At 35.7% G+C, this 25,047-nt stretch overlaps 3 protein-coding genes across 8 annotated transcripts; 2 read left to right on the plus strand and 1 right to left on the minus strand.

Moving 5' to 3' along the window:
* Positions 1-748: 748 nt before the first annotated feature.
* On the plus strand, positions 749-2,855 carry GluRS-m (putative glutamate--tRNA ligase, mitochondrial). Its single transcript, XM_017626648.1, has 7 exons — positions 749-960; positions 1,029-1,263; positions 1,322-1,732; positions 1,798-2,184; positions 2,247-2,395; positions 2,456-2,604; positions 2,677-2,855. Exons 1-7 carry the CDS (start codon positions 852-854, stop codon positions 2,794-2,796), a joined length of 1,560 nt encoding a protein of 519 aa, XP_017482137.1. The 5' UTR covers positions 749-851; the 3' UTR covers positions 2,797-2,855.
* Positions 2,856-3,175: 320 nt separating this feature from the next.
* Serinc (serine incorporator TMS1) lies at positions 3,176-5,977 on the minus strand. 3 transcript variants are annotated; one of them, XM_017626652.1, is made up of 7 exons: positions 5,614-5,977; positions 4,785-5,334; positions 4,608-4,717; positions 4,345-4,528; positions 4,071-4,277; positions 3,441-3,579; positions 3,176-3,370 (listed from the first exon to the last, which is right to left on the minus strand). In XM_017626652.1, exons 1-7 carry the CDS (start codon positions 5,647-5,649, stop codon positions 3,232-3,234), a joined length of 1,365 nt encoding a protein of 454 aa, XP_017482141.1. In that variant the 5' UTR covers positions 5,650-5,977; the 3' UTR covers positions 3,176-3,231. The 3 variants fall into 3 exon arrangements, with proteins under 3 accessions (XP_017482141.1, XP_017482140.1, XP_017482138.1); XM_017626651.1 differs by having other exon boundaries at positions 3,441-3,591; XM_017626649.1 differs by having other exon boundaries at positions 3,441-3,600.
* A 455-nt stretch (positions 5,978-6,432) lies between these two features.
* Got1 (Glutamate oxaloacetate transaminase 1) lies at positions 6,433-24,518 on the plus strand. 4 transcript variants are annotated; one of them, XM_017626655.1, is made up of 8 exons: positions 6,433-6,739; positions 6,805-7,049; positions 21,907-22,014; positions 22,269-22,342; positions 22,758-23,235; positions 23,320-23,485; positions 23,842-23,984; positions 24,049-24,518. In XM_017626655.1, the coding sequence occupies exons 2-8, from the start codon at positions 6,935-6,937 to the stop codon at positions 24,186-24,188; spliced, it is 1,224 nt and encodes a 407-aa protein (XP_017482144.1). In that variant the 5' UTR covers positions 6,433-6,739; positions 6,805-6,934; the 3' UTR covers positions 24,189-24,518. The 4 variants fall into 4 exon arrangements, with proteins under 4 accessions (XP_017482144.1, XP_017482143.1, XP_017482145.1 ...); XM_017626654.1 differs by having other exon boundaries at positions 6,859-7,049; XM_017626656.1 differs by having other exon boundaries at positions 6,433-6,583; positions 6,859-7,049.
* Positions 24,519-25,047: the final 529 nt, after the last annotated feature.

Consider the following 25,047-nt stretch of genomic DNA (forward strand, 5'->3'; position numbering starts at 1 on the left):
ACCGCAAAAAAAACTGACGCTTCCGTTCAAGGCGGGAATCTATTGTGACGTTTTAGTTAAAGCTCAGAGAACGTAAACTTAAAGCTCAAACAGTCAATGACGGAGCCAGAGACGTAGGTTGACGCAGACACGATCTACCTTATGGCAGAGAACGTTTATAACGTTTTGAACGTTTTGTTATTCGTTTTTATTTTTCATTTTGCTTTAAACTATGCTACACGCTCGCCTCCGCAAGCATCCCCTCTGCCCAGTGCTTATTATATTTCTGTTCCTCTTTCCTGTTTCGTCCTTATTTTTTCATTTTGCTTTGAACTATGGTAAATTTGGCCGAAGTGTGGTGAGACGGAAAAATTTTTGGTATAGTGGCAGCCGACACCGTTCGTCGACGAGCGGTACATTTCGTCGTCGAGTGGTATATTCGGTCTACCGCACCCCAAAATTTCTGGTAGCAATTAGTTCACACTGAAAATGCGCCTTCTCATTTATAAACGTTCTCTGCTCAAACAGTCAATGACGTAGTCAGAGACGTAGCGTAGACGTAGGTTGACGCAGACACGATCTACCTTATGGGATTCGCGTGTTAACGAAAACTCACCACCGCATGGCGGTGACGTTGCCGTTGCTTCTCTCTCTCTCTATCAACAGTAAATTTGATATGCTGCTATGTACGTTAACCTACGTTTACGCTACGTCGTTGACTAACTGCGCATTCATACTTAAACTTACGTTCTCTGTAGATACACAATCAGCTGTTCTCATAATTATCTTCCGCTTTCCACAAATTCGGACCGGCATTGACAAAGGATTCATTTTTGATTTTGATCTCCAATTTGACCTATTAATTGTTGTGTATGTATTCCAAACGAACCTTACTAACCATCTTATCGCAGCACAGTATCCGGGCTTCCAGGCGATGGTCACATGACGAGGTACGTGTACGCTTCGCACCAAGTCCAACAGGTTAGTTTGAAATTTGTAATAAGCTATATTTAGTATGTAGTAATTTTATGACAAAAATTTGTTTCAAGGATATCTGCATTTGGGTGGACTCCGTACAGCATTATACAATTATTTGTATTCACGAAATAAAAATGGCAAATTCTTGCTACGCATAGAGGACACAGATCAGACGAGACTCGTGCCGGGTGCTACAGAAAGTTTGATTGAAGATTTAATGTGGGCGGGAATAAAAATAGACGAAGGTCCAGGATTTGGTGGTGAACAGGGTCCTTACGTGCAAAGTGAGCGTAAGCAAATTTATTTGTAAGTAGAATTAATAAATTTTGTATTAGAATCTATTATTATTCAAGTTCCCTTGTAGAGAAGCTGTACGCGAACTGCTTGAAAATGACACCGCCTATCGTTGCTTTTGCACCGAACGTCGGTTAGAACTTTTGCGTAAGGAAGCAATTCGAACGAGACAAGTCCCACGCTACGATAATAAATGCCGCTATCTAACACCACAGCAAATAGCCGTTTTATTAGCGAAAAATACTCCATATTGCATACGATTTAAGCTGACAGCTCATGAGGAGCCTCTCCAGGACTTGATCTACGGGCCGGTAACGCACAACGTCAGTGAAAACGAAGGTGATCCAGTTATCATGAAAAGCGATAACTTTCCCACATACCATTTTGCGAACGTGGTAGATGACCATTTGATGGGTGTAACGCATGTCTTTCGCGGCGTTGAATGGCAAATATCGACAACGAAGCATTTACTACTCTATAAGTAAGGGTGTCCTATTGTCGCCATGCGCTTAATGTAAACGTACGTTTATTTCTTATTTTCAACAGAGCCTTCGGTTGGCAACCACCCCTCTATGGCCATCTTCCACTTTTGGTCAACTCTGATGGTACAAAATTAAGTAAACGCCAAGGTGACATTGGCATCAAAAGTTTTCGGGATAAAGGCTATTTTTCGGAGGCACTCGTAAACTACGTTGTTAGCGCAGGTGGCGGATTCGAACATATGCCTGGACAAAAGCCACAAATATATTCTATGAACGAATTGGCACATCGATTTAACATCGAGCGCGTGAACTCACATCCTAGCCGTTTAAATCCCGACTTGTTGAACGACTTTAATCGACTGCATATACTAAAATTGCTGCAAAGCAAGGAAAACAGCAAAGACTTGGTAGAACGTGTAAAAGTTTTGGTGCGAGAAGCTTATCCCAAGGAGTAAGAACATTTTTTTGTATGTTAAATAGAGTATTAGTTTAAATACTGTACTTAATTCGCAGAAAAAATCTCGATTTAGGCAATCCGCATATTGAGAATGTTTTAAAGTGGGCATGCAGTCGTTTAACATTCATCGAAGACTTGACCGAGGCAAATTTGAGTTTCCTTTGGGTTCGACCTGTCGAATTCAAGTTAAAAAATGTCACAAATGGTGCGAAATAGTGCAAGAACTATTTATTTGGTAGTATGTACTAATATAAAATACTTTCAGATCAAATGGAATCTCTGATAGCGAATTTAGAAAATATAGAATTCACAAAAGATAATCTGAATCTAAAGTTGAAAGAATTCGCAGACAATAATAATGTGAAATTTGCAGTTTTCATGAAGACTCTTCGTTCAGCTCTAAGTGGTTTAAAGGTAAAATTTTCTTGAGCCCTTACAATAAAATTGTGCATGTCCAATTTAATAAACAACATCGCATAATTACAGGAAGGCCCCGGTGTTGCAGAAATGATGGACATTCTAGGAAAAGATTGTGTGTTACAACGTCTCAGGAGCAGCATTCATGCGCAAAGTATGGAAGCAGCGGCAAATGTAGTGAAAAAATGATAACCCTTAAGGGTGTTTTGTTTATCTGATAATAAAGGTTAATTATTTTCTAAGTAAAATAACGTGTAGTTTCGTTCGTCGATTTTTAATTTATTACGGTTTACGGCTTGAGACGAACAATTTTTGTTTGTGATCATTAATAGATTAATATGTATGTTAATAGTACACTCATAGTTTTTAATATGTATCGTTTATGAATACTGATTTTCATTCAAATATGTACCTAATTATAGGTTCGAAAAGGGGGATCATTGCATGCATTTCTTCAATACTCATATTTTAAGTATCGCATTTTATTCTATTACGGGGGGAAATATTGTTAGTAATAATTTCATACTGATATTTAGAGCAAGTTTAAATATTTGCCGATCTGTATCGCAAATTTTCCGCACCATACAAAGCCTATTTCCTTCATCCGGAAACTTTTCAGTCAATTTAACTAAAATCACGATTGGTTAGTACAATGGGTGCCACCAGACTCCACCCGTATATGGAGACTCCAAGCCAACTAGATATAATTTTGATCCACATGGAAGCAGCATTAGCGTTGAATAGTTCAATATCGGAGTTTGGTCTAAGACAGTAAAGAGTTTAACATTTGTATAATAATCAAATTTTGCATATAAAATTTAAAATTTACTTACTTATACCAGTTGGTAAGTGTCATCATAACATAGAGGGAAGCGCAAACAAATACAATATGAAACATGGACCAGGAATAGGTAACGCCTTCACTCTCGCTGTCGTTTGCGCCTTTGCCATCACCATTGCCGACTTCTGAATCTGAGAGAGCTTCTGTTAAGACTATGTTAGTTTAATTGGTTCAACATCAAAGATGTAGATATTTGTACAAAAAATATGAAAAAATTTCAAGTGAACCAAAAGAGGACCAAATCCATTGTACCGATGTTCGTACCATTAATTTCGTGTTAGTTCATTGTGGTTGTACATACATTACAGTAAAGGTGACCGAAAGTAGGAAATCATACGAAAATAAAATGTAAAAAAAGAGAAGAGTGTTAGCCATTTACAACGAATAATCTATTAATGATTTTTTGCAGTGTGATTAGTTGCGAGTGCCTCGGAAATCAGTTAATGTGAGAATGCAAAATAAGTGAAATTTTAATGGTGCCAACTCAGTTTGTGGTATTGATAAGAAAATGTGCATGATATTTGCTATAACTGATTATTTAGATAATGAATGTTTGGTACCAAATTGTTAGGGAATAATTGAAAATGCGTATGTATTTAAAAAAAATATATATCAAACTTACCGCGCTTTTCGCCGTCGTTATTTATTTTGGAAACCTCAACAGCCGAGCTGATGCAATTGTAGAGAATGCAGAACAACCAAACAATTAAGCCAATTATATTTGTTGTATCGAAAGTCACTTTCGAGTTGGGTGTTGGTGGCGCAATAGTCGTATTGATAGCTGTTACACCATTTATTACGCCATACATGCCAGGATTGCAATCCTTCTCTATTAGGAGGGATAGAAAATTCTAGTTTTTATATAAAATTAAACCACATTTGCGTGTAAGCGTAACCTGGGTTGTTGGCAACAGCAGACCAAGTCAAGTAGACAGTGTAGATGGTAACCAGCGAGCTTTGTAGGAGACCAGAGTGTGGCAAGCGATCTTGCACAGCTGGCATAACTGACAAAACGCTTGCAATCAGGCAAAGTATTAGATTGAAGGAGATGAAGAACTTGTTAAGACCGCAACCGTCTGACTGCAGGTAAAGATCGATTAAAGAAAGTTAACTAGAAAAGACAAGTAATAAATTAATTTTCAAAATTTGAAAAACTTACATGCGTGAAGTAGATGTAAAGCAAGGAAATGCCCACAATCGATAAAGCATAACTGGTAAGTGTAACACCGACCAAAGCATAAAAGTAGCCACGATTATTTTCAGCATTTTCTGGTAAACAAAATACGAATTTAATAAGCATTTATTTATTATGTGCATACGTAAACATATCACTAACCAATCCAATTTTCTGCCACAGAGTGTGCGAAATCCACAATTATTACCAATTGCACCAGTATGAAGGCTAGTCCACCAATCAATCCTACCCACATCATTGCTGGCCCGAAAGAGCCATCCGGTATGAAAATGGCACCAAAAGCAGCACCAAAACATATTAAAAATTTTAATCCCCAAAATTCATTTTGTATAGACGAACGTGGATCACGTGAACTCTTAACGCCTAACATAATTAATGCCATTAGCATAAAGAAGCAAGCCAATCCGAAACATAAGCGATAAACTGCCATATAACCGAGCGCATATTCACAGTCGACTTGCAGATTCCCAGTATAAGATAATGCCTTGGCGCTAACCGTCGAGGTGGAATTTATACAAAAAGGCAATTTTTTAAGAGTATCCTGTAGTCCGGGAGATAGTGCTATAGCGCCCAACACAGTGCCCACCAGCAGCATGAAGGCATACATAAAGCGTGATGAAGTGGAATTCTTACAGGAGGGGCATGCATTGCAACAGCAGCTGGCCGCAGTGCCGGTGCAACAGAGAGCGCACTAAAAAATTAAAAATTAAAAAAGTAAATGTTATATGTTGACCATATGGAAAACCCATAATTGAGGCAGATTCCCATATAAATTTAGAGGATGAGTAATGAGCGAATTGTAATGTATGGAGTGCGTATGCGCTTTGGTAGAAGGCAAAAATAATTAAGTTACGTATACCATCGCATTATGTATTGAATTTGGAAATTATTGATTTTTGTTTACTTATGCTGTCGAGAAAAGAACGCAATTTCTTGTTGTTGCTAATTGCAATGATGTAGACGCACTTACCTGTGCTGCAGAGCACAATCCCAAAACTGCTCCCATATTGAGCTAAGTTTTCACTTTCAAATATTTTTGATATCTACTGATTTATGTACGTGCTGAATAGGTAATATTTTTTAATAGTCTGCGATTATTTTGGATTTTTCCGAATGCAGTCAAGTTTCGCAATTTTTTCCTTTGTTAATAAAATGTCAACAAATAATAAAACACAGAGTTGTATTCGCTGCACCGTGATTTCAAGTCAATAAACATAGAAAATAAAAGAAGTGTTCACAACAAGAATGCTCTTGGCATCTCGGAACACTAAAGATGTTGGTATCGTTTCGGCAGTCTTGTCGCGGCCTTAAACCGAATCTTTAATATTTCATATTCTTGATTGAATCACATGACTTTTAAATATGTTTTTAAACAGTGCCATGCAAAAAAAAAATACACACTCACACATAGCGCACATAGCCTCGCAAGGCTATTGGTTGCCTGGCACTGTTTTAAAAATAAATAATTCGGAGAAGTTCGGCCAAACACTAACATATGTGTAAGCGCCAATCTATTATGATTATTAAAATTCGGTTTGAAAATAAAATCTAAAATTTTAAGTTTAAGATAATGTTTCAAAAAATCATTAAAAAGTGCATTACAATCAAAACTAAATTTAAAGTACGTCTACAAGTAAGTTGGTTGTAAAAAATACTATTATAATTTATAAGTTAATTATAAAAATCCATCAAGTAAAATATTTGTGAAATAACATACTCCGGGTTGGATAGAAATTTTAAGCAGAGCATATCTGTTCTCACTTAAACTGTTCCCATCTTGGTCTGTGCCTTCTCTAATTCGCAAAACAGCTGATTGCCGTCCTCCAATTTTTTGGCTTTTCTGCGTTTTCTTGCAACTTTTAAACGCGTGTTTCCACGTTACATGGAAACAAAATAGCAATCCCGGTTGGATCAGTCTTTTCATTTAATTTCCTTGTCGTGTGCGTGTATGCAGTAAATATACATATTTACCTATTTGCCCCCACCAATAGTGTAACGCCATTAAGCAAACAAACTCATTTGGAATAGCCGGCAAAACACCAAAATCCAAAGCAAAAGAAACATCCAAAGAATTTTGACAAAAACGCTGTGCGCTTGTACGTATTTGATAATTTTTATATGTACATTCGTGTGCGCTATTGTATCACCTAACGACTTTCAGAACGCGAGGCATACATCCACTTTCACGTTCTGCTGTTCTCTGCTATATTTTCAGTCTACTTGAACAATACTGTCGTGCGGTTGGTTTTCTAGCGAACATCGTAAGAAGCTATTACCTAACTGAATATATCATGTCTACTTCTGTGTATGAAGGTGTTGAAAAGGGGCCAGCCATTGAGGTGTTTGCCCTAAATCGGGCATTTTTGGAGGATACCACACCTAAAAAGGCTAATCTCGGAGTGGGAGGTAAGTTGCATTTTGGAGAATGATTAGTATAGAATATTTGTAAAGGTGAATGCAAGCGAAGCAACAATTGTCCCGTCATCCAACTCTACTAACAACCTGTATAGTAAAAAGTATGGACAAAATATATTATTATACTATGTATGTATGTATTACCAAAGCAGTAGAGGAGTATCAGCGATAGCACTTCGTACCACAATAGTATACTTAAGGAGGAATTGTTCTTAAATATGTACATATGTACGTAATAATACGAATTGTCACGCGCAGTTTATAAAACTCTACGTTATTGTTTATGAAATCTGTACTGCGACTGCCAAGAGGTCAAATCAAAGGTCGAATTCACTATGCCATATGCAATATAATGATTATAAGGCGTTATGGGGGGTGTATTCGCTTTAGTTTGTTGAACATTTTCTATTTACTATTGTTTCTGTAAGTTATGTTTTATTTTTTGTTAGTTTTCAACCATGTATGTATATCAACGGATAATTCTGCATAAATACATATCGTCGTTTAAAGTACAAAACCGCGTATCGTCATTCTGCAAAACCGGGTAACTGGCATTTGCTGCCAAAAATTNATATGTACGTAATAATACGAATTGTCACGCGCAGTTTATAAAACTCTACGTTATTGTTTATGAAATCTGTACTGCGACTGCCAAAAGGTCAAATCAAAGGTCGAATTCACTATGCCATGTACAATATGATGATAATAAGGCGTTATGGGGGTGTATTCGCTTAAGTTTGTTGAAAGCTTTCTATTTACAATTGTTTCTATAAGTTATGTTTTATTTTTTGTTAGTTTTCAACTATGTATGTATATCAACGGATAATTCTGCATAAATACATATCGTCGTTTAAAGTACAAAACCGCGTATCGTCATTCTGCAAAACCGGGTAACTGGCATTTGCTGCCAAAAATTGGATTTGCTCACACAAGCTTTTGGCGACTCGCTGATTTATTGCCGTGGTGACCAATCGGCAACATAATTTCTTTCATGTAAATTTTTGGAATAAATAAGATATCAAAAATGCCAAAACTTATGAATTTCGCGTCAACAGTATTATCCAAAAGCATCTACTTAATTGTCGTATTGGGAAATCGCGCTTTAAGTTTGGAATGCAGTTTTTCGTTTATTACTTTCGAGTTTATGAAGGATTTTCCTTAGTAAAATTATATCGTATGCAAAATTTGTCAAAAATCTCGGAAACTAAAAGAGATATCCAGAAGTGGAAAGCGCAATTTAAAAGATCTTGATTAGCGTAGTATAACTGCATGTTTTGCTCTACTTGTACTAAATTACCGATAGAATTTTAGTCAATATTTCGTAAACTACAGGAGATATCCAAAAACTTATAACACCAATCTAAAGATCTTATTTTAAAATGGCGCTTATGACAATCTTTTGTATAGGCGACAATATGCTAATGTTTATAAGCAAAGTGTGTTTAAAAAAATGCTTTGCGGACGCAAGAGGTGCTCGGTTGAGCTTCCTATTGTAATCAAAACAAACAATGTCTTACCGGTTGTTTTAATTTGCATACTTACCACATTTTAATGTGTGTTTTTATAGAGATGATGCGAGAGTGATGTGAAATTATAAAATGTACCCATTTATATACATACATATGCAGTAGATATATACACATGTAGTTTAGTTTGTATGTACTACTACTGCGACGTAATTTAGTTTGTAATTTTTTTTACTTGGCAACAAAACTCTCTTGGCATTTTGTAAGCATCTGACCCAAAGTTGGGTCAATGTACCCATTAACTTTTTTTTAATTTTGTACAAGTTTGGCGTTCGAATTAGGCAAGGGTTTTACAATTTCTGTGTTATGAAGAGGTTTAGCTTGCCATTTATATTTAGTATGTATGTATGTATATAAATTCAATTTTTTCGCCTATAAATAAATCCTCCCGATTTCAAATGTACATATATGTATTTGCAAATATGCACATACATATGTATAATGCTTCTGTGTATACGTTTGTATGTATGTACATTCAAAAATATGCAAACATACGACTGCAAATTGTTTATTCGCATTTTTGACAGTGAACTTGACCAAATCAGCGTATTATCTACATTAATAAGCTATAAATAAATATTATATGTACATATGTATGTATGTAGAAAGGCTCTTACTAAATTTTTAAGTTTTTTTTTTAGTTATTGCGTAAAGAAACAAACAAGTTGGACACTATGTATCTACAAACATAATGGCAATAAATTAGTTTACATTTTATATCAAAATTTATTATTATTATTTTTAAGGAATGCCAAAATGTGCGGGAAATTGTGGTATTTTTTGTTAGTAAACCCGGGATTCCGGGATTCATATTGAGACATAACTTTTATGAATATGAATAACCATACCATGAAATAAAACTATTTAAAATTTACGATAAACTGTCTGTTTCAGGAACGCACATATCACAAATAACTATAGGGGTTTTCACGATCCGGTGCATACTGTCTAGCATGGTGCACCGGTAAAACCCAGGTACTCTTGAAAGTAATGAGTAATAAAAAAAAAACATTCAACAAAAAGATACCCAAACAAATTCTCTAAACATGTTTTGTTCTATTCCATAAAGAAATGGCAAATGGCGAATTCTTCGAAATTTTTTTCGCAAGTTACTCCAAATTTTGAGGGTGTACGATTCAAATGGACCTCAGATTCGGATTCAGCGGGGCACACACCCTTTTTTTGTGCAGGGATTGTTATTATTGCACTTCAAATGTGTACGCAAGAGCAGCAAAGTATTTAAAGCGGAGTCTTCTAATCTTGATCTGAACTTTTTACATACAAATCCGGCTGATGAAAAACATCATTCGGCTTCAACACTTTTGGGCTGAACTGTCCAAAGGTAGTAATTTGAAGATATCTTGTCCATTACAAAATATTTGAACTTCTTTTACCAGTACGTCGGATAAATTATAAGTTTTTTGATTTGAGGAAGTTTGAGTAAATTAATTAAAAAAAGTATGTAATTTTTCGTTGACATTAGCGATGCTGTGAGTACAATCATTTAAATCTCCTTAAAAAAAGTTTAAGGCTGCAATTTTAAAAGTATAGTTTCAAGCTTTTTGTTAGTTGTAGTCAAAACGGCATTTTACAAAAATCATACTTCAAATTGATAGAAAAAGTTCTTACTCTTAGAAAAAGTTCTTAGTCTCTCAAAAAAACCAGGTTCCCGGGATTGCCATCCCTAGTTCATATGAATGTAGCAATCAGCCATTAAATCAAGTTTTTATATCAAATAGATATCTATAACCGGATTGGAGGGAGATCAATAACCCCTTTTCCAGCGCATGCCGTATGAATTAATTTAAATTTAATATATTCCGTACAATCATTCAAAAATCGCCTTTCCGCACTGAACTTGCTCAAGCTACATTTGTAATCATCTGTTTTCGTTATCGTAAAATTGATCCACTTTTACTTTTCATTTTGCAAAAGTCGCACCACGTAGTCCATTTTTATTTTTAAATTAACATTTTATTGGGGTAGGTAATACATGCTATACCGATTTTTTTTTTTTATTTCAGATGTTGCTGTTGTCAACGTCCTATTTTTGTATATTGTCGTTTAAAGTTCAAAACCACGTATCGTGGTTCTGCAAAACTTCGTAACTGACATTTGTGCCAAAAAATATATTTGCTCATTCATACTAAAATATCGATACTTAGATATAAGAAGGAATAATAAGGGATAAAAGAGAGCACCGCTTTGAAATAAGACAGATTTTATTCCCTCCTTTAAAGTTTGGGCAACCTCACATACGAAGTTTTGCATTTTCTTGATAAGCGGTTTTGTACTTTAAACGACGATACATATATGCATATATGTATAGAAATATAAATATATGTACATACATGTGTATACCAAAAATTATGCCAAAAATAGGACTGAAAATAAAATCAAAAATCAAAAATTTTGTTGTCCCAAATATAGACTTCATTGGTATTGTTGGGGAGGTCCCAAACTACACAGTAAAAAAGGTCGTTGATGTTGACGCATTTGAAACCAAATATTTTAGTCAGAGCCACATCAGTTTTGGGCTTTACACGGAAAAAATTTTCAAAAATACAACTTGTGACATACTAAGTTAAATTTTTAATTTTTCCGTTTAAAATTGCTTAAGATAACTGCAAAAAATTAACTTCAAAAAAAAGTTTGAACTCTGCAGTTTGCATGTCAAATCATGTTTTTTTATTCCATAAATCAAAAGAATGGTATTTTATCCGTTGAAAAATAAAATAAAAATCTGCCACTGTGTTGCACTTTGCGAAACAATGCGGTTTTGGCAGATGCATCAAATCATTTTTCTGCGCAATTCGTTCGATTTTCAAAAATGAGAAGGCACATTAAATGCATTGTATTTTAAATGTGTTACAAAGGTCTAATTTTTGGAAGCAGCCCGAGAAAAATTAAACAGGGGGTTCCACAGGGGTGTGTCCTTTTCCCGCTGCCACCAGAGGGAGTATCTTCTCGAAAGTAAACGGTTACCTCTACGAACTTTCCACAGGCCAGACTACAACTGGGAATTCACGTCGATGGCGAATAACCCAAAAATCCTCGGAATCTCCTTCAATAGTCTGTTCTCCTTCTCGGTGCAATTGTTAATCGAGTACAGACCCACAACAAGGTCCTCAAGTCACTAGCCGGCAGCACTTGGGGGCAAAGACAAAGAAACGTTGCTGGCAACATACAAAAAAATTGGCCAGCCGGTCCTAAACTATGCAGCGCCCGTGTGGTCGCCGGGGATTAGCAGAACGCAGTGGACGAAGCTACATGAATTCCAGAACACGGCACTTCGGCCCGCGACAGGACGCCTCCTGCTGTTGTTGAAGGTGGTGTTTCATGACGGGGCCCAGATGCTCCCCATCAGGGGGCATAACACAATGATATGCAAGCAGTTCCTAGCTGGGTGTCACAGACGTGGGCATCCGAACAGACAACTGCTTGCAGAAGAGCCCTCGCCCAGGCACGTCAAGAGGCATCTCTACGAACTAACGAACGAAGTCCAGAGGTTCATTAAACAACCTATGGACACAACTGCATACCGTCAGGCCTTAAACGGCATTCTTAGGGAGTCGGTCTTGAGCTATATTGACTCCCAACATGTGAATGCCGTTTTGGTCACACAACCACCCGACGTGAACGTGACGGAGCTTTGTCTGCCTCGGGAGACTCGCCCCACAATAGCCCAACTTTGCTCTGGCTGCTGCAGCAGGCTTAACTCGTACCTGAGCAGAGTGAACGCAGATGTGCCCAATGAGTGCCCGACATGCGGAGAGTCGTCACATGACAAACGGCATCTCTTCGTATGCCCCCCAAAACCCCACCCAGCTAACGCCCCTTTCCCTATGGATAGATCCGGTGGAAGTTGCACACTTCCTGGGTCTACACTTAGCTGATCCTGACGCCAACGTTGAGGGACATGGCGATCCGAGGGGGGTTTAGTAGCCGCTACAACAACAACAACTAACTAATCTACCCCAACAAACGTCGTAGCCTAATGCGTCAATATACATATCGCACACCTAGATCTAAAGTGCGATCAACTAAAACAAAATTTTGGGCGACTAACATCCAATTAATGGAAATATTTTTTTTCTTCACGATTATATACATTAACTAAAAAACTACTGTTATACCTGTTTTTTGTATTAATTGCGTTGAATCTGTACGATCCACAAGCAGTTAAATTTCCCTCTCTAAATTTTGAGTTAGCTGACTTTAGATCCAAATGTGCGATATGTAAATAGTATGCAATTTAGAGTCGCAATTAATTTATAATGCAACGAATAGTATACACTCAGAATATTTTCTAAGCTAATCTCTTTAAATGTAGTGAGATATACAAGTACTACATAACTGCATGCACACATACGTATGCACTCTACTCGTGGCTTGTTATTTTTTATTTTTTTATTTTTTTTTATTTGGTCTATTAAAATTATTATCGGACCATATTCATTTCATTATCGTAGTCAAGTGTTTTAAATATCGAATTGGACTCGCTAAATTTACATTGCTTTTGCTACAAATTGCGATCAGTGCGCTTTTGCATTGCTGGCGAATAGTTAGTTTTGCTGTAATTTACTAATTTTGTTAAAAGTGATCGCAAGAAAAGGATAAGGATATATAAAAATAAAACTCAAAATGAGGCGATTTATTTCTGTTTACCAAAACATTGAAAAAGCGCCGCCCATCGAAGTTTTCAGCTTAGTGCAAAAATGTCGCGAGGATTCAGAGCCCAAAAAGGCTGACCTTTCTGCAGGAAGTAAGATAAAAAAAGTAATAATTAATTAAAAGTGTTCCAAAGATGCAGCGATTAATTTTCAAATATACATACACTTGTTATCAGCTAATTAAGCCAGCAATATTTTTTATCAATTTTAGCTATTTTTCTTTTGTTTATTTAATGCTTATTATTTTTCCATAAAAGTCTAGCTCATTATATAACAAACACCACATAAATCCAGATTACAAACTTTGTGCAAAAATTATGAAAAATCTGCAAAGTTTCAGCTAGATACAAATGCAAAAATTTGGCACAACAGAACCTGTTATTATTTTAATTTTTCTGCCGTTAAAGTTTGATTTTTTTTCGTTTTTTTTCATTAAAAATTAAAAAAAGCTGGAATGATTAACTAATTTGTCAGAAACTATCAGTCCTATGGGAAAGTGATGTATACATGTTTTATTAGCTTTGATTTGATGTATCTCCTTTTAAGATTTTTAAATTGGTTTGTAAGATATATGTACGTGATTAAGTGGAACCACAAAATATCTCGAAAACGTATCCATAGAAAAAAAAATTAACTCGATTTTCGGAATCACCGAGCACTTCTGCATAGAAATTGGATAGTGGTGTCTGGAGAACAAAAACCTAGCTAAAATTTGTGATCCAGTGTAATCAGTCTCATTATGCGGAATATGAATTTCTACCCTTATTCTATTCTGCATTCTCGAACTTACACTCAGATCATCAATATGAAGTGCAACCAAAAGTTGAGAGCTTGTTCTATTCTTCATTGCCGTGCACTTGTTTGCGTTTGCGTTTTTGTTTATTTTATTTTGATAGCGTTGGTTGTGACGTCAATTACATTTTGCTAAAGTATTTTAATATTTATTTATTCTATTTTTATTTTACATGTACACACATACACATATGTATGTATGAATGTTCCCAGCCAACATTTAGTATTGATAGGGGGCACTTGGCAACGCGATGAGCACACGCCCACTTTAAAAGAACAATTTCGTCAAAAGGAATTTAAAACCCCCACCGAACAGTTTGCATCGTGAAAAAAGCTTATTTGAAAAATTCATAAGTGAATCGCCACGAAATGTTTTGTGCAATTCAAACCTCAAAACAAAACTTTTTTCTCGTCCAAAAAAATTAGCAAAACGTATAAGCTTTTTATAACGGCTTTCTTATGGATCTTCCAAAAGGGTCGCAGAAGAAATTTCCTTAGACTGAATATACCAGATGAATCATCGCAGACTTATTTCTAGCAATTGTTTTTATTAATTTTGGAATACATCGCCATAAGTATTAAAAAAAAAAGTACTTTATTTCGGTTGTGGTTGGAAATAACGAAATATTCCTCCACCATCCAAAATGTTTGCTGGGTTCGCACAAATAAATTGATATTTAATTATTTAAAATTGTTTTTTAATCTTTTTTACAGACGTGACTGATGTTTTGTTTTTAAATTTGACCCCTCAGTGGAACCGATCAGCTGTTTCTATTTGTTTTGTTGATAAGCTACATATACTATTTATATGCATGTGTATGTAAAAATACGTGCATATGTACATATGTATGTATTGTCATTTCTTGATTACGCAAATTAAGCGCACAATTGAGCCTATGAAGCTGTAAAAGTCGTTCGCTTGCCACTGATCGACAACGCATATTGTTCTGTACAGGGTTATCCATTTAGCGTTTTCGTAAGTGAGTAAGTAAACGTAAATCAGAAACACATAAGGCCTTTTTACAATGGTCAGTTAACTCACATTCCATACTTAGCTTTAAATTTTTGTACTGAAATTAGGTATCACATGCCATTTTTGAGCCAACTCACCACTGCAAAAACAACTGGTTTTTTAAATTGAATTTTTCATTATAAATAAATTTTGAAGCTTAGGTTTAATTTGCGGAACACAGTCCACAGTGTCACAGAGGAGTGGCAGTTCTTGGCCAGATATAAGTCTGGGTCTTTCCGGTTAACGTAGACCCGATTTTCGTCGGAATGCCTCAACAGTATCGCTTGATACGAATCCGATCGATTCGATTTGTAGTGGGGTTTACTAGTTTTTAAGCGCTGTGAAGTATCTCGTGATTTAGCAGTTTGGGTATAACAGAACACTGACTACTCCGACGTATCTTATTCTTCAAGACGCATTCCACCATTCCGATGCATGAAAGAGCGAAGATCGGTTAGGTATCCTGTGACTAACCAGATGCCGCTAGAGCCAAGAGGTTTACATTCTTTCTCTCGAAAGTATAGCTAAAGATCCTCTTCCGTCTAAGGCCCCTACCGCTCTCCATTGTTTGCTGCGTTCCGAGTTTGCCCACTCGTTGCTTGAAAGAGTCGCGATGTAGCAACTGAGGCCGCAAAATGGTTTTGGTTTCACAAGCACAGACGAAAAGCCTTATTTCGGCGGTATGTCGGAGATCTCATATCTTATATCATGCAGCAACCTGGCACCCAACAAAGTGTTACCGTATTTTTCGCCACACAAAGAAGGTCAAAACACTACTAGAAGAGCCTAGAGGCGATCAGCCTATTGGATAGGCCCCTGGAGACCGCATAGGTGTCTGAAAATATAACTACATACTCGTATGTGAATCGCATTTTAATTTTTCATCTGGCAGAGGTTGGGATTGCTAGTACCTCGGCCCGAAAGACTGTGTGCTGTCAAGCAATTACAATAGTCACGGTTCCATAAACAGCCGCACCTATTTTGCCCTCAATCCTTGATCCACGTGTCTAGCCTTCTTGATCTTGAACTTTGATCTTGAATTGTCTACCAAAATCCACATCTTTCCAGCTTTGGTGTCGTATCTTAGCCAAAATAACTTTCTGTTTCTTGCTCTCATCAAATACCTCGAGATATTTGTATTTGCAACCCACCGAGGCTGCTGCTACTTGAACAAAAGTATAGAGTAGCGTACCTACAGAAGTGACTTGAGTGCCGCGGTTCACGAAGTTATCATTGACCCTGTGAGCAGGGAGTGAAGGCAACCTTTAGAGGCGTGAGCGAAAATCGGATCGTACGATATAGAAATTATACTCGTATTCACCTAGATTTCATAACCCGTGTCAGACCAAAAACTCTTTTACAGATCCACATTTTTCGACTGTACTGTGTTTCCAAAAGTATATCGCTGGCTCGCCAGTTTTATATCACACACCGAACTGCACTCTTGAGACAGTGCTGCTGAACTTTATCAACTTATAGCCAACGGCGTCGTAAAAACGCTCTTATAGTATGGTTACGAAGTCGTCTATCACTACAGACCAAAAGAGAAAAAATTGGAGTTATATCTATTGGCAGTATTATTCCGGCGCTTAAACCAGCTTCCTTATGCTCGAGAGCCCTTTTGGTCTTAATAGCCAAGCACTGTATTGAGTATTGTCTAAATGAGTTGAAAGTCTCTGTTTGCCTTTAACGAGTAGGTCTAGATTCTGTATGATTTCGATAAGTCAAGTACGCGGTATGTATTCCCAAGAATGACTAGGCCTGAATAGACAAACCAGGGGATCGTTGATAATATGAATGCTCCTTTGAGTTTGGGTTTGTTCAAAAGACCACCGCTGGTTAAGTGATTAATTTTCGTAAATGTCAATCTATCGACTAAAAACATCCTCGGCGTGACAACTAAGTAAGTTTGACAGCTGTCCAATTACAATCCAGCGCGTTCGCAACTATGAAATGAATACCGTTGTCAAATATCTAAATATACATATGAACGTCCATAGTACATACAGTGACCCAAACAAATGACCACGTGTTGATAATTTTTTTTTTTAATTCGTCATGTTTTTCTAGCTAAATTTCCGTCACAAAAAAAATCTCAAAAATCAACGGGATTTTTTTACAGCTTGAAATTTGCGCTTCAAAACTGCATACCCTAAAATGTTCTAAAGATTCAGCTTAAAAAGTTGAAACATAATAAAACAAATTAGCTCGAAAAACATTACGAATATAAAAAAAAATAATCAACACGTGGGCATTTATTTGAGTACTGTATATACTATTGTGCTCGTATGTTAATCAACATTTTTTTCATGAAGTAAAAATAGTTAATACTTAATCCATGGACGGATGTAATACAAACACACACATGCTTGCTATTGTGATTAATTTTATTGTCAGACAAGAGTAATGTATGGATTTGAACTTTTTTATGACACGACTATCAGCTTGATAAGTACAACTACATATCGATGGCTGAGTGGAAGATCGACCTATCTCGGCAGTCAGTTGGAAAACGCCTTATCTCGGAAAATTTTTCAACAACGCCCTATTTCCGAATTTGGTTGAAGAACGCCCTATTTTTGAACTTGATTGAAAAACACCCTATCTCAGAATTCGGTTCAAAAGTGCCCTATCCCAGCACGTTTTCAATGCATTTTCTTTTGAGAGAGGGCATTTTTCAACCGAATTCTGAGATAGGGCGTTCGTCAGCCGAATTCTAAAGCAGGGCGTTCTTGAAGGACCTTCTGAGATAGATATGTCGATCTTCCACTCAGCCATCGATATGTAGTTGCACTTATGAAGCTGATAGTCGTGTTTTTCTGTTTTTTTGTGTGGAAAATTACAAATATTTTTAAATTTTTTATATTTTTTAAGGGTATCCGTAAAAGGCAAAGCCTGAAAATTCGAGTAATCTCTAAAAAATCTAAGAAAATGCCAAAAGGCTTTAGCAGAAATCCCAATAAATCCCGTAGGATTCTGAAAAGTCTCCGAAAAATCCCAAAAAAATCAGGAAAAAAATACCGGAATCTTAACAAAATCAGTAAATATAACCCAGTAGATAATTTCAGAGTCAACAGCGCTTTCGTAAGGCCTTCCTGAGAGTTGAGATCTTCCACTCTACAGTCCTTTCTCCTTTTGGTTTTGTACGGTTTTTGTGCGATTAAGAAGTCTGATGTCCTACCATTTGTAAACAGTTGTTATTTTCAACAGTAATGTTTTTCATTAGAAACGGCCTAAAGCTAAATAAAATTCTGTAGTTCAGAAAAATAATTCATCTTTAAAGCATTTGCTTAAGGTTTACATATATCAAATATGTTTACATGGTATGAGAATCGCCGGTATATGTATGCATGTATGTACATACATATATATATATGTACACTACCTGTTATGCAATTCAGACGGGAAGTGTCGACCACCCATTTGAACAATCCGACTCATTAATGTCAGGCACTTGTCATCACGGGTAATATAAAACACAAAAAAAAAAAAGAAATGATCATCCACAAACAAGTGTAACTTGTAGTCACGCTTTGTAGTCATGAATGAGTACGAGTATGAAAGTATGTATCACACAGATGCACATGCAAATACAGACGCACATATGTACAACCCAGTATATTTGCAATTATATCGTATTTATGTACACTATAGTGCAAAACTGAGGCCAGGGTGGTTTTTCTCAAATATTTGCAAGGTTTTTAAAATTAATTTTTTTTTGTTATTTTTTTATAAAAATATGCTGCAGTGCATACCCAAAAATCTTCTAAAAATTCAGATTAGAAAGGTAAAAAGTTTGATGAAAATTTGTTGAATTTTTCCAAGCTTTGCATAATAATTTAAAGTTTGCATTATATGGGTTTGGTTAAGGCATGAACCATATTTTTTATAAAAAAAATAACAAACTAATGTTAACTTACAAAACCTTGCAAATATTTAACAAAAACCACCTGGGGCTCAGTTTTGCACAATAGTATATGTATTAATATTATCACCTTTCATTCGCTCACTCTAGCTATGGGTACTAATCTGCACTTTACATTCCATTGCCATTGAAATGTTTTTCATATACTATGTATGTATGTACATTAGAGTGGTCCAAAAACAGTAAAGTCGGAATTTTAATGCCGCCACACCCTAGGATTATTCTATACCGAAGAAATTTATACCCTTATTTTTCTATTTTGAAATCAAAAAATATTTAGGGAGTGCTCAAAGCGCTCAAAGTTTTCCATATATTTTATATGGGGAAGAAATAACTTTTCGTAGAAATGGTATAAAACTCTTTAAAATCGATATTTTTCGAAACTGTGGAGACCTCTAGTTTTAATATCTAATTGTTTATTTAACCATTTTTTAATATTAAACATTTTTTATTGGTCCCGCATTGCATTTTGGGGGTTTTGGGGGGTCCTGTAAAATATAGTTACCATGAAAAAATGGTTAAAGAAACAATTGGGTATTGTTATTGTGAATCTCCTGAAGAGAAACAGAATTTTCGGATCGAAATATAGTGATTTCTAAGAATTCCTACGAAAAGTTGTTTTTCCCCATATAAAATACATGGAAAACTTTCGAGTGCTAAAAAAATTGGGGTATATTTGTTTCGGTATAGAATAATCCTAGAGGGTGGCGACATTAAAATTCCGACTTTCCTTTTTCGACAAGCATTTTTGGACCACCCTTATGCACATATGTGCCTGCACCTGCATTTTGTGCTTCTTTTTCGGCAACGAGTAAATTGTACAACTTCTCAAACTAGGAATGACCATTAGTTGTGCCAATGTTTTTCACATATGAACCAATCATCAGAATTAAGCTCTGGATTTTGCTCTGACCAGTGGGGATCCAGCGGGGGGGTCTGGCTCTGACTACAGATAAGTTAAATTATTATTGAGAACTACGGGGAACAATACACTCTGAAATACCCTGCCAGTTTGGGGACAAAACTTCACTTCTTATATGTACAAAGTGATGGCACAGCGAAAGATTTCAAATACCCCAGGTGGTACTCAAAACTAGAAATCCACCCGCACCTGCGGCAGACGCACGGATTCTAGAGGCGTCAACTACCACTAAGACTCCTGTGCCAATGGCCGGGAGAGCATCATGGATCAGAGCCGTCAGGTACTACAAATACACAATTGTTAATTGTAGTGATAGAAATTAACAATTAATTAGTGCTCTTTATTGTACAAAAATTGAAAGGACTACAAAACGGTCATATTTTTGAAATTTGACTAATTTTTAGATCGAACTATATTTTAAATAAAAATTATTAAAAATAAATAAGCATAAGCTGCAAACAATATTTAATTTCCTGACCTAATTATTTTGACCATAAGTGTATGTATTACTATACCACTTACGCTTAGCCAATTTCTTACAGAAACGCTCTGCAGTGCGTGACGTTGAAAACTGTAAATACCTTTTATTACAATAAAACCGAGCTGATTACGATATCGATAATAATTTCGATGACGCTGTTTTTAACAAAATTAATACTAGAAAACGTATCGATAAAAAATCTTTAAATATATCGATAGGAAATTTATATCGATGTCAGTGACTTCTATACGATATCGATAACATAAATGGTATATGTATCGACAGAAAAGTTGGTAGTGATTAAAAATTAACAACTATAATAAATTGATAACAAAATCGATAGATGTATCGATAATATATCGATAATTGCATCGATTCAAAAACGAAATCGAAACTTTTTCCGTAACCGTTTCTATAGCGATTTTAAAAAATGTGCATATTGATGGCTGAGTCGAAGATCGACCTATCTCGACAGGCAGTTCGAAAACGCCCTATTTCAAAAATTCTTTCAACAATGCTACATTCCAGATTTTGGTTGAAGAACGCCCTATCTCAGCTCATTTCCAATGTATTTTCATTTGAGATAGCGCGTTTTTGAACCGAATTCTGAGATAGGGCGTTCTTCAACCAAATTCTGAGATAGGGTGTTATTTAATAAAATTCTGAAGTGGGGCATTCTTGGAAAGTTTTCTGAGATAAGGCGTTTTAGAACTGGCTGCCGAGATAGGTCGCCCTTCCACTTCAAAAAAAAAAAAAATCGTTAAATTTATCGAAACGAAGCTCTTCTATGCTACTCGTAAACGACATATGTATGTAAATCGCACGAGCAATTTTCCAAATATTGGTTGGCAGTGGCTCAAACCCAGTCAGCGTTTGGAAGATTGCTCGACTACTAATGGTATATCGAGTGCTTTGCGATTATACAATTGGTTTCTTAGAGACTGCTATAATCGATGGGGTCTTGGAATTCAATTAAGTTTTGTTTTTTGCCACTTTGGATATTTCCAAAAAGTCGTCCAGTAGGTGACAAACTAAAATTCTTTTATAGCAATTTTGCAAATATTTATGTATACACTTCTTCGTAGTCCTGCCGAGAAGCCAATACCAAAAACTCTATATTTCTGTAAACATTTTGCATTGAGTTTTAATATATTAACTTGGCTCTTTAATCATTTACATTTAAATATATGTATGTATGTCTCTTATTAAAAATTAATATCCATGAATGCAAGTCTATATGGGAAGCCCGATTAACTTGTATCATAGTATGAACTTAATTGCATTCACTGTTCGCCATTTGTTTAATTTGATTTGTGACAGTTTAATAATAAATATTCCTCTGCTACGCTCATCAATATTCGTAAAACAAAGACTTTACTCATATAATTGATGTAATTTTTTGCAAATTTCATTTAAGTAAAAAACGTGCATTCAACTTTATATAAAAACACATATCAATTCAATCAATATCAATTAGTAAATTAATGCATCTTTATTAATTTTTTTTTTCCTTTCAGCTTACCGCACTAATGAGGGCAAACCATGGGTGTTGCCAGTGGTGCGTAAAACAGAGATCAAAATTACCAGCGACGAAACAATCAATCACGAGTATCTACCAGTATTAGGTGAGTACTATGAAATAAAAAAAGACGTGCATTTGCAAATAACTGCACATTTAAACACTTGCAAATTGGTTGCGGTTAGATTTGCGGTGCAAGCAAAAAAGCCAAATAGCAAAAAAAAGGTGCTTACATACGCATGTGCCACCAATTTGCATATACATACATAAGTAGTGTCTATATGTATAACTCACTATTCATATGCTTTTGTCTACGTTTTTGTGTTTTTACTAATTTGCATCGTTTAATTTCAATTAAAGGCAACGACGCATTCACTAAAGCCGCCACAGCCTTGTTGTTGGGTGAGAATTCAGTCGCTATTGCTGAGAAACGTGTAAGTACAAAAAGCAAATAAAGTTTTATTTTAAAACTTAAATATAAACATTAGGGCGGGTTGATTTGTATGGATGAAAAAAAAAAAATTAAAAATCGTATAGCAAAAACGTAATCTACATTAAATTCTTAGAAAATTCTCTGAAGAAACCATTGGTCTAAAATCAAACCCTAATCCGCGCCTCTCGACTTGAAAATTTTTTTCCTCTTCTTTCGGTAAAATTATTTTCTTTTTTTTTTAAATATTATGTTTTATTATATTATATTATAGTTTATGCAATACNGTGGTTTCTTCGGAGAATTTTCTTAGAATTTTATGTAGTTTATGTTGTTGCTATACGATTTAAAAAAAAAACAAATCAACCCGCCCTAATATACTTACTGTCAAATTTAAAAATTTGCTTAATCATTTTAAGGCTTTTGGCGTTCAAACCCTCTCCGGCACCGGTGCCCTACGTATTGGCGCACAATTCTTGCGCGTAATTTTGAATCGTCGCGTAGCTTATTACTCAAATCCCACATGGGAGAATCATCATAAAGTGTTCGCGGATGCTGGCTTCGAAACGCTGCGTTCATACCGTTATTGGGATCAAGCGAATCGTCGAATCGATTTTGAGGGTTTATTAGCTGATTTGGAAGCTGCGCCTGAAGGTGCCGTTATCATATTGCATGCATGCGCACACAATCCTACTGGCTGCGATCCCACACAGGAACAGTGGAAGCAAATTGCCGACTTGATCGAACGCAAGAAACTCTTCCCATTCCTTGATTCGGCGTATCAGGGTTTTGCCAGCGGTGATCCGGAGAAGGATGCATGGGCAGTGCGTCACTTTGTGGAACGTGGTTTTGAATTGTTTGTCGCACAATCGTTTGCCAAAAATTTCGGTCTTTACTGTAAGTTTCAATTAAAAGTGTGGTATTTTATGAATTTTTGATTTCTCTAATTTGTTTGTTAATTTTTTTTTTTGTGAATCATAGGTGAACGTGTCGGCAATTTGACGGTGGTGCAACGCAACGCTGCTACCTCGGAAGCGGTCGCATCGCAACTCACATTATTGGTGCGTGGCATGTACTCAAATCCACCAGCGTTCGGCAGCCGTATTGTTGGGACAGTGTTAAATGATCCTGAGTTGCGTAAGGAGTGGTGAGTAAAGCGATTTGTAGGCGATTATTTTCTATTGTTTATTTATATTATTATTATTATTTTTTTAAATCGAGCACATTGCATAACCAGCACCATATAAATCCAAATTTCAAACTTGCATATATAAGCCTATTGATAAATTAGCCCTAAAATTTCTTGAGAGATTTTCGCTGTCTGTGTCACAGGGAATCTTTTTGGCTATCTTTCTTCTGCCAGTATTCCTAGAATTTATGTTAACTGCCTAAATAAGATATTCACACATGCATATGTTTCGTATTATATAAATTAAATATGCTATCTACTTAATTAACCTGCAAATAATTAATAAATAAATTTTTTTTAAATAACTTCGACAGGATGGACTGCATTAAAACGATGTCAGGTCGTATAATTAAAATGCGTCAGGCACTTTTCAATCGCCTCACAGAACTCAAGACGCCTGGCACATGGGATCACATTGTCTCACAAATTGGCATGTTCTCATACACGGGATTGAATGGTAAGCTTATTAATAAAAGTGTCAAAAAATTTATCAAAACCCATCACTTCTTTGCTATTTACAGAAAAACAAGTGCGCGTGCTGATCGATGAATTCCATGTTTACTTGCTGAAATCGGGACGCATTAACATGTGCGGTCTCAATGAGAATAATGTCGATTATGTGGCCAACGCTATACACACGGCTGTTACAAAAACTTTGTAATTGAAGTGAAAATTTATGCACGCATTTAGAAAGAGAATTACGACAAAAAACGAAAACAATTTTATATTTAGCGAAATTTTAAAATTCAATGGCTTTCAAATAAGTGTACACACATTAACTAATTAGGGAATGTTTATTAAGATGTACAATGTACAAATAAACAAACATTTAAGATGCTAGTAGTTAATAGACAGCAGTCCAATAACATCATCCAAGCAACAACAACACAACTGAATAACCTCTCAAATTGATGACAACTCCCCCACTGAGAAAATGAAAAAAAGCGCAAAATAAACAAATAAATGCAACCAACAGAATTTACTTTGTATTAGTAATGCAATAAATGCAGAACCATAATCAAAGCAAAATACAAATATTAAGTAGAAACCGCCAAAAAACTGTTTATAAACCAAAAATGAAGTTTATTATAACCGACGCTATGTATTTACACAAAAACTTACGTATATAAATTATATGTATGTATATTATTAGTAAAATATGACACATAACAAATATGTACACCGCAAAGAAGTTATACTCTATTTGTAATACTTAGATGAAATGTATTAAGCGTTTAGCGAGCCGGTTCCTCATTATATTGAATGTATACAAATATTTTGTGTTAAATCAAATAAGTAAAAATCAATAGAAGAAATTAATATATGTATTGTTATTAAAAAAAAAATCAAGAATAAATAAAAAAGTTATTTATAAACTAACCAACAATAATTTTTGTTGGTAATAAAGGATTGAATGGATCTGCTGAAAGAAGTGAACTAACATTCCTTTAATTTTGGTCCGACCCTGGCGACGAAACAGCACATCTCCTGGGACTACCGTTAGGTGAGGTTGACGAAGA

This window comes from Rhagoletis zephyria, unplaced genomic scaffold (assembly GCF_001687245.7).
Source record: "Rhagoletis zephyria isolate East Lansing unplaced genomic scaffold, Rhagoletis_zephyria_1.1 Rzeph_scaffold_04727, whole genome shotgun sequence".
NCBI classification, from domain to species: domain Eukaryota; kingdom Metazoa; phylum Arthropoda; class Insecta; order Diptera; family Tephritidae; genus Rhagoletis; species Rhagoletis zephyria.

Coding starts and splice junctions, on each gene's coding strand:
- GluRS-m (XM_017626648.1), top strand. CDS start 852: ATGTATTCCAAACGAACCTTACTAACCATCTTATCGCAGCACAGTATC. Junction 961..1,028: donor CTTCGCACCAAGTCCAACAG/GTTAGTTTGAAA, acceptor ATTTGTTTCAAG/GATATCTGCATTTGGGTGGA. Junction 1,733..1,797: donor AAGCATTTACTACTCTATAA/GTAAGGGTGTCC, acceptor TATTTTCAACAG/AGCCTTCGGTTGGCAACCAC.
- Serinc (XM_017626649.1), bottom strand. CDS start 5,649: ATGGGAGCAGTTTTGGGATTGTGCTCTGCAGCACAG. Junction 4,718..4,784: donor TGTGGCAGAAAATTGGATTG/GTTAGTGATATG, acceptor TTTGTTTACCAG/AAAATGCTGAAAATAATCGT. Junction 3,601..4,070: donor TAACGACGGCGAAAAGCGCG/GTAAGTTTGATA, acceptor AAACTAACATAG/TCTTAACAGAAGCTCTCTCA.
- Got1 (XM_017626653.1), top strand. CDS start 6,935: ATGTCTACTTCTGTGTATGAAGGTGTTGAAAAGGGGCCAGCCATTGAG. Junction 7,050..21,906: donor GGCTAATCTCGGAGTGGGAG/GTAAGTTGCATT, acceptor TTTTCCTTTCAG/CTTACCGCACTAATGAGGGC. Junction 22,343..22,757: donor TCGCTATTGCTGAGAAACGT/GTAAGTACAAAA, acceptor AATCATTTTAAG/GCTTTTGGCGTTCAAACCCT.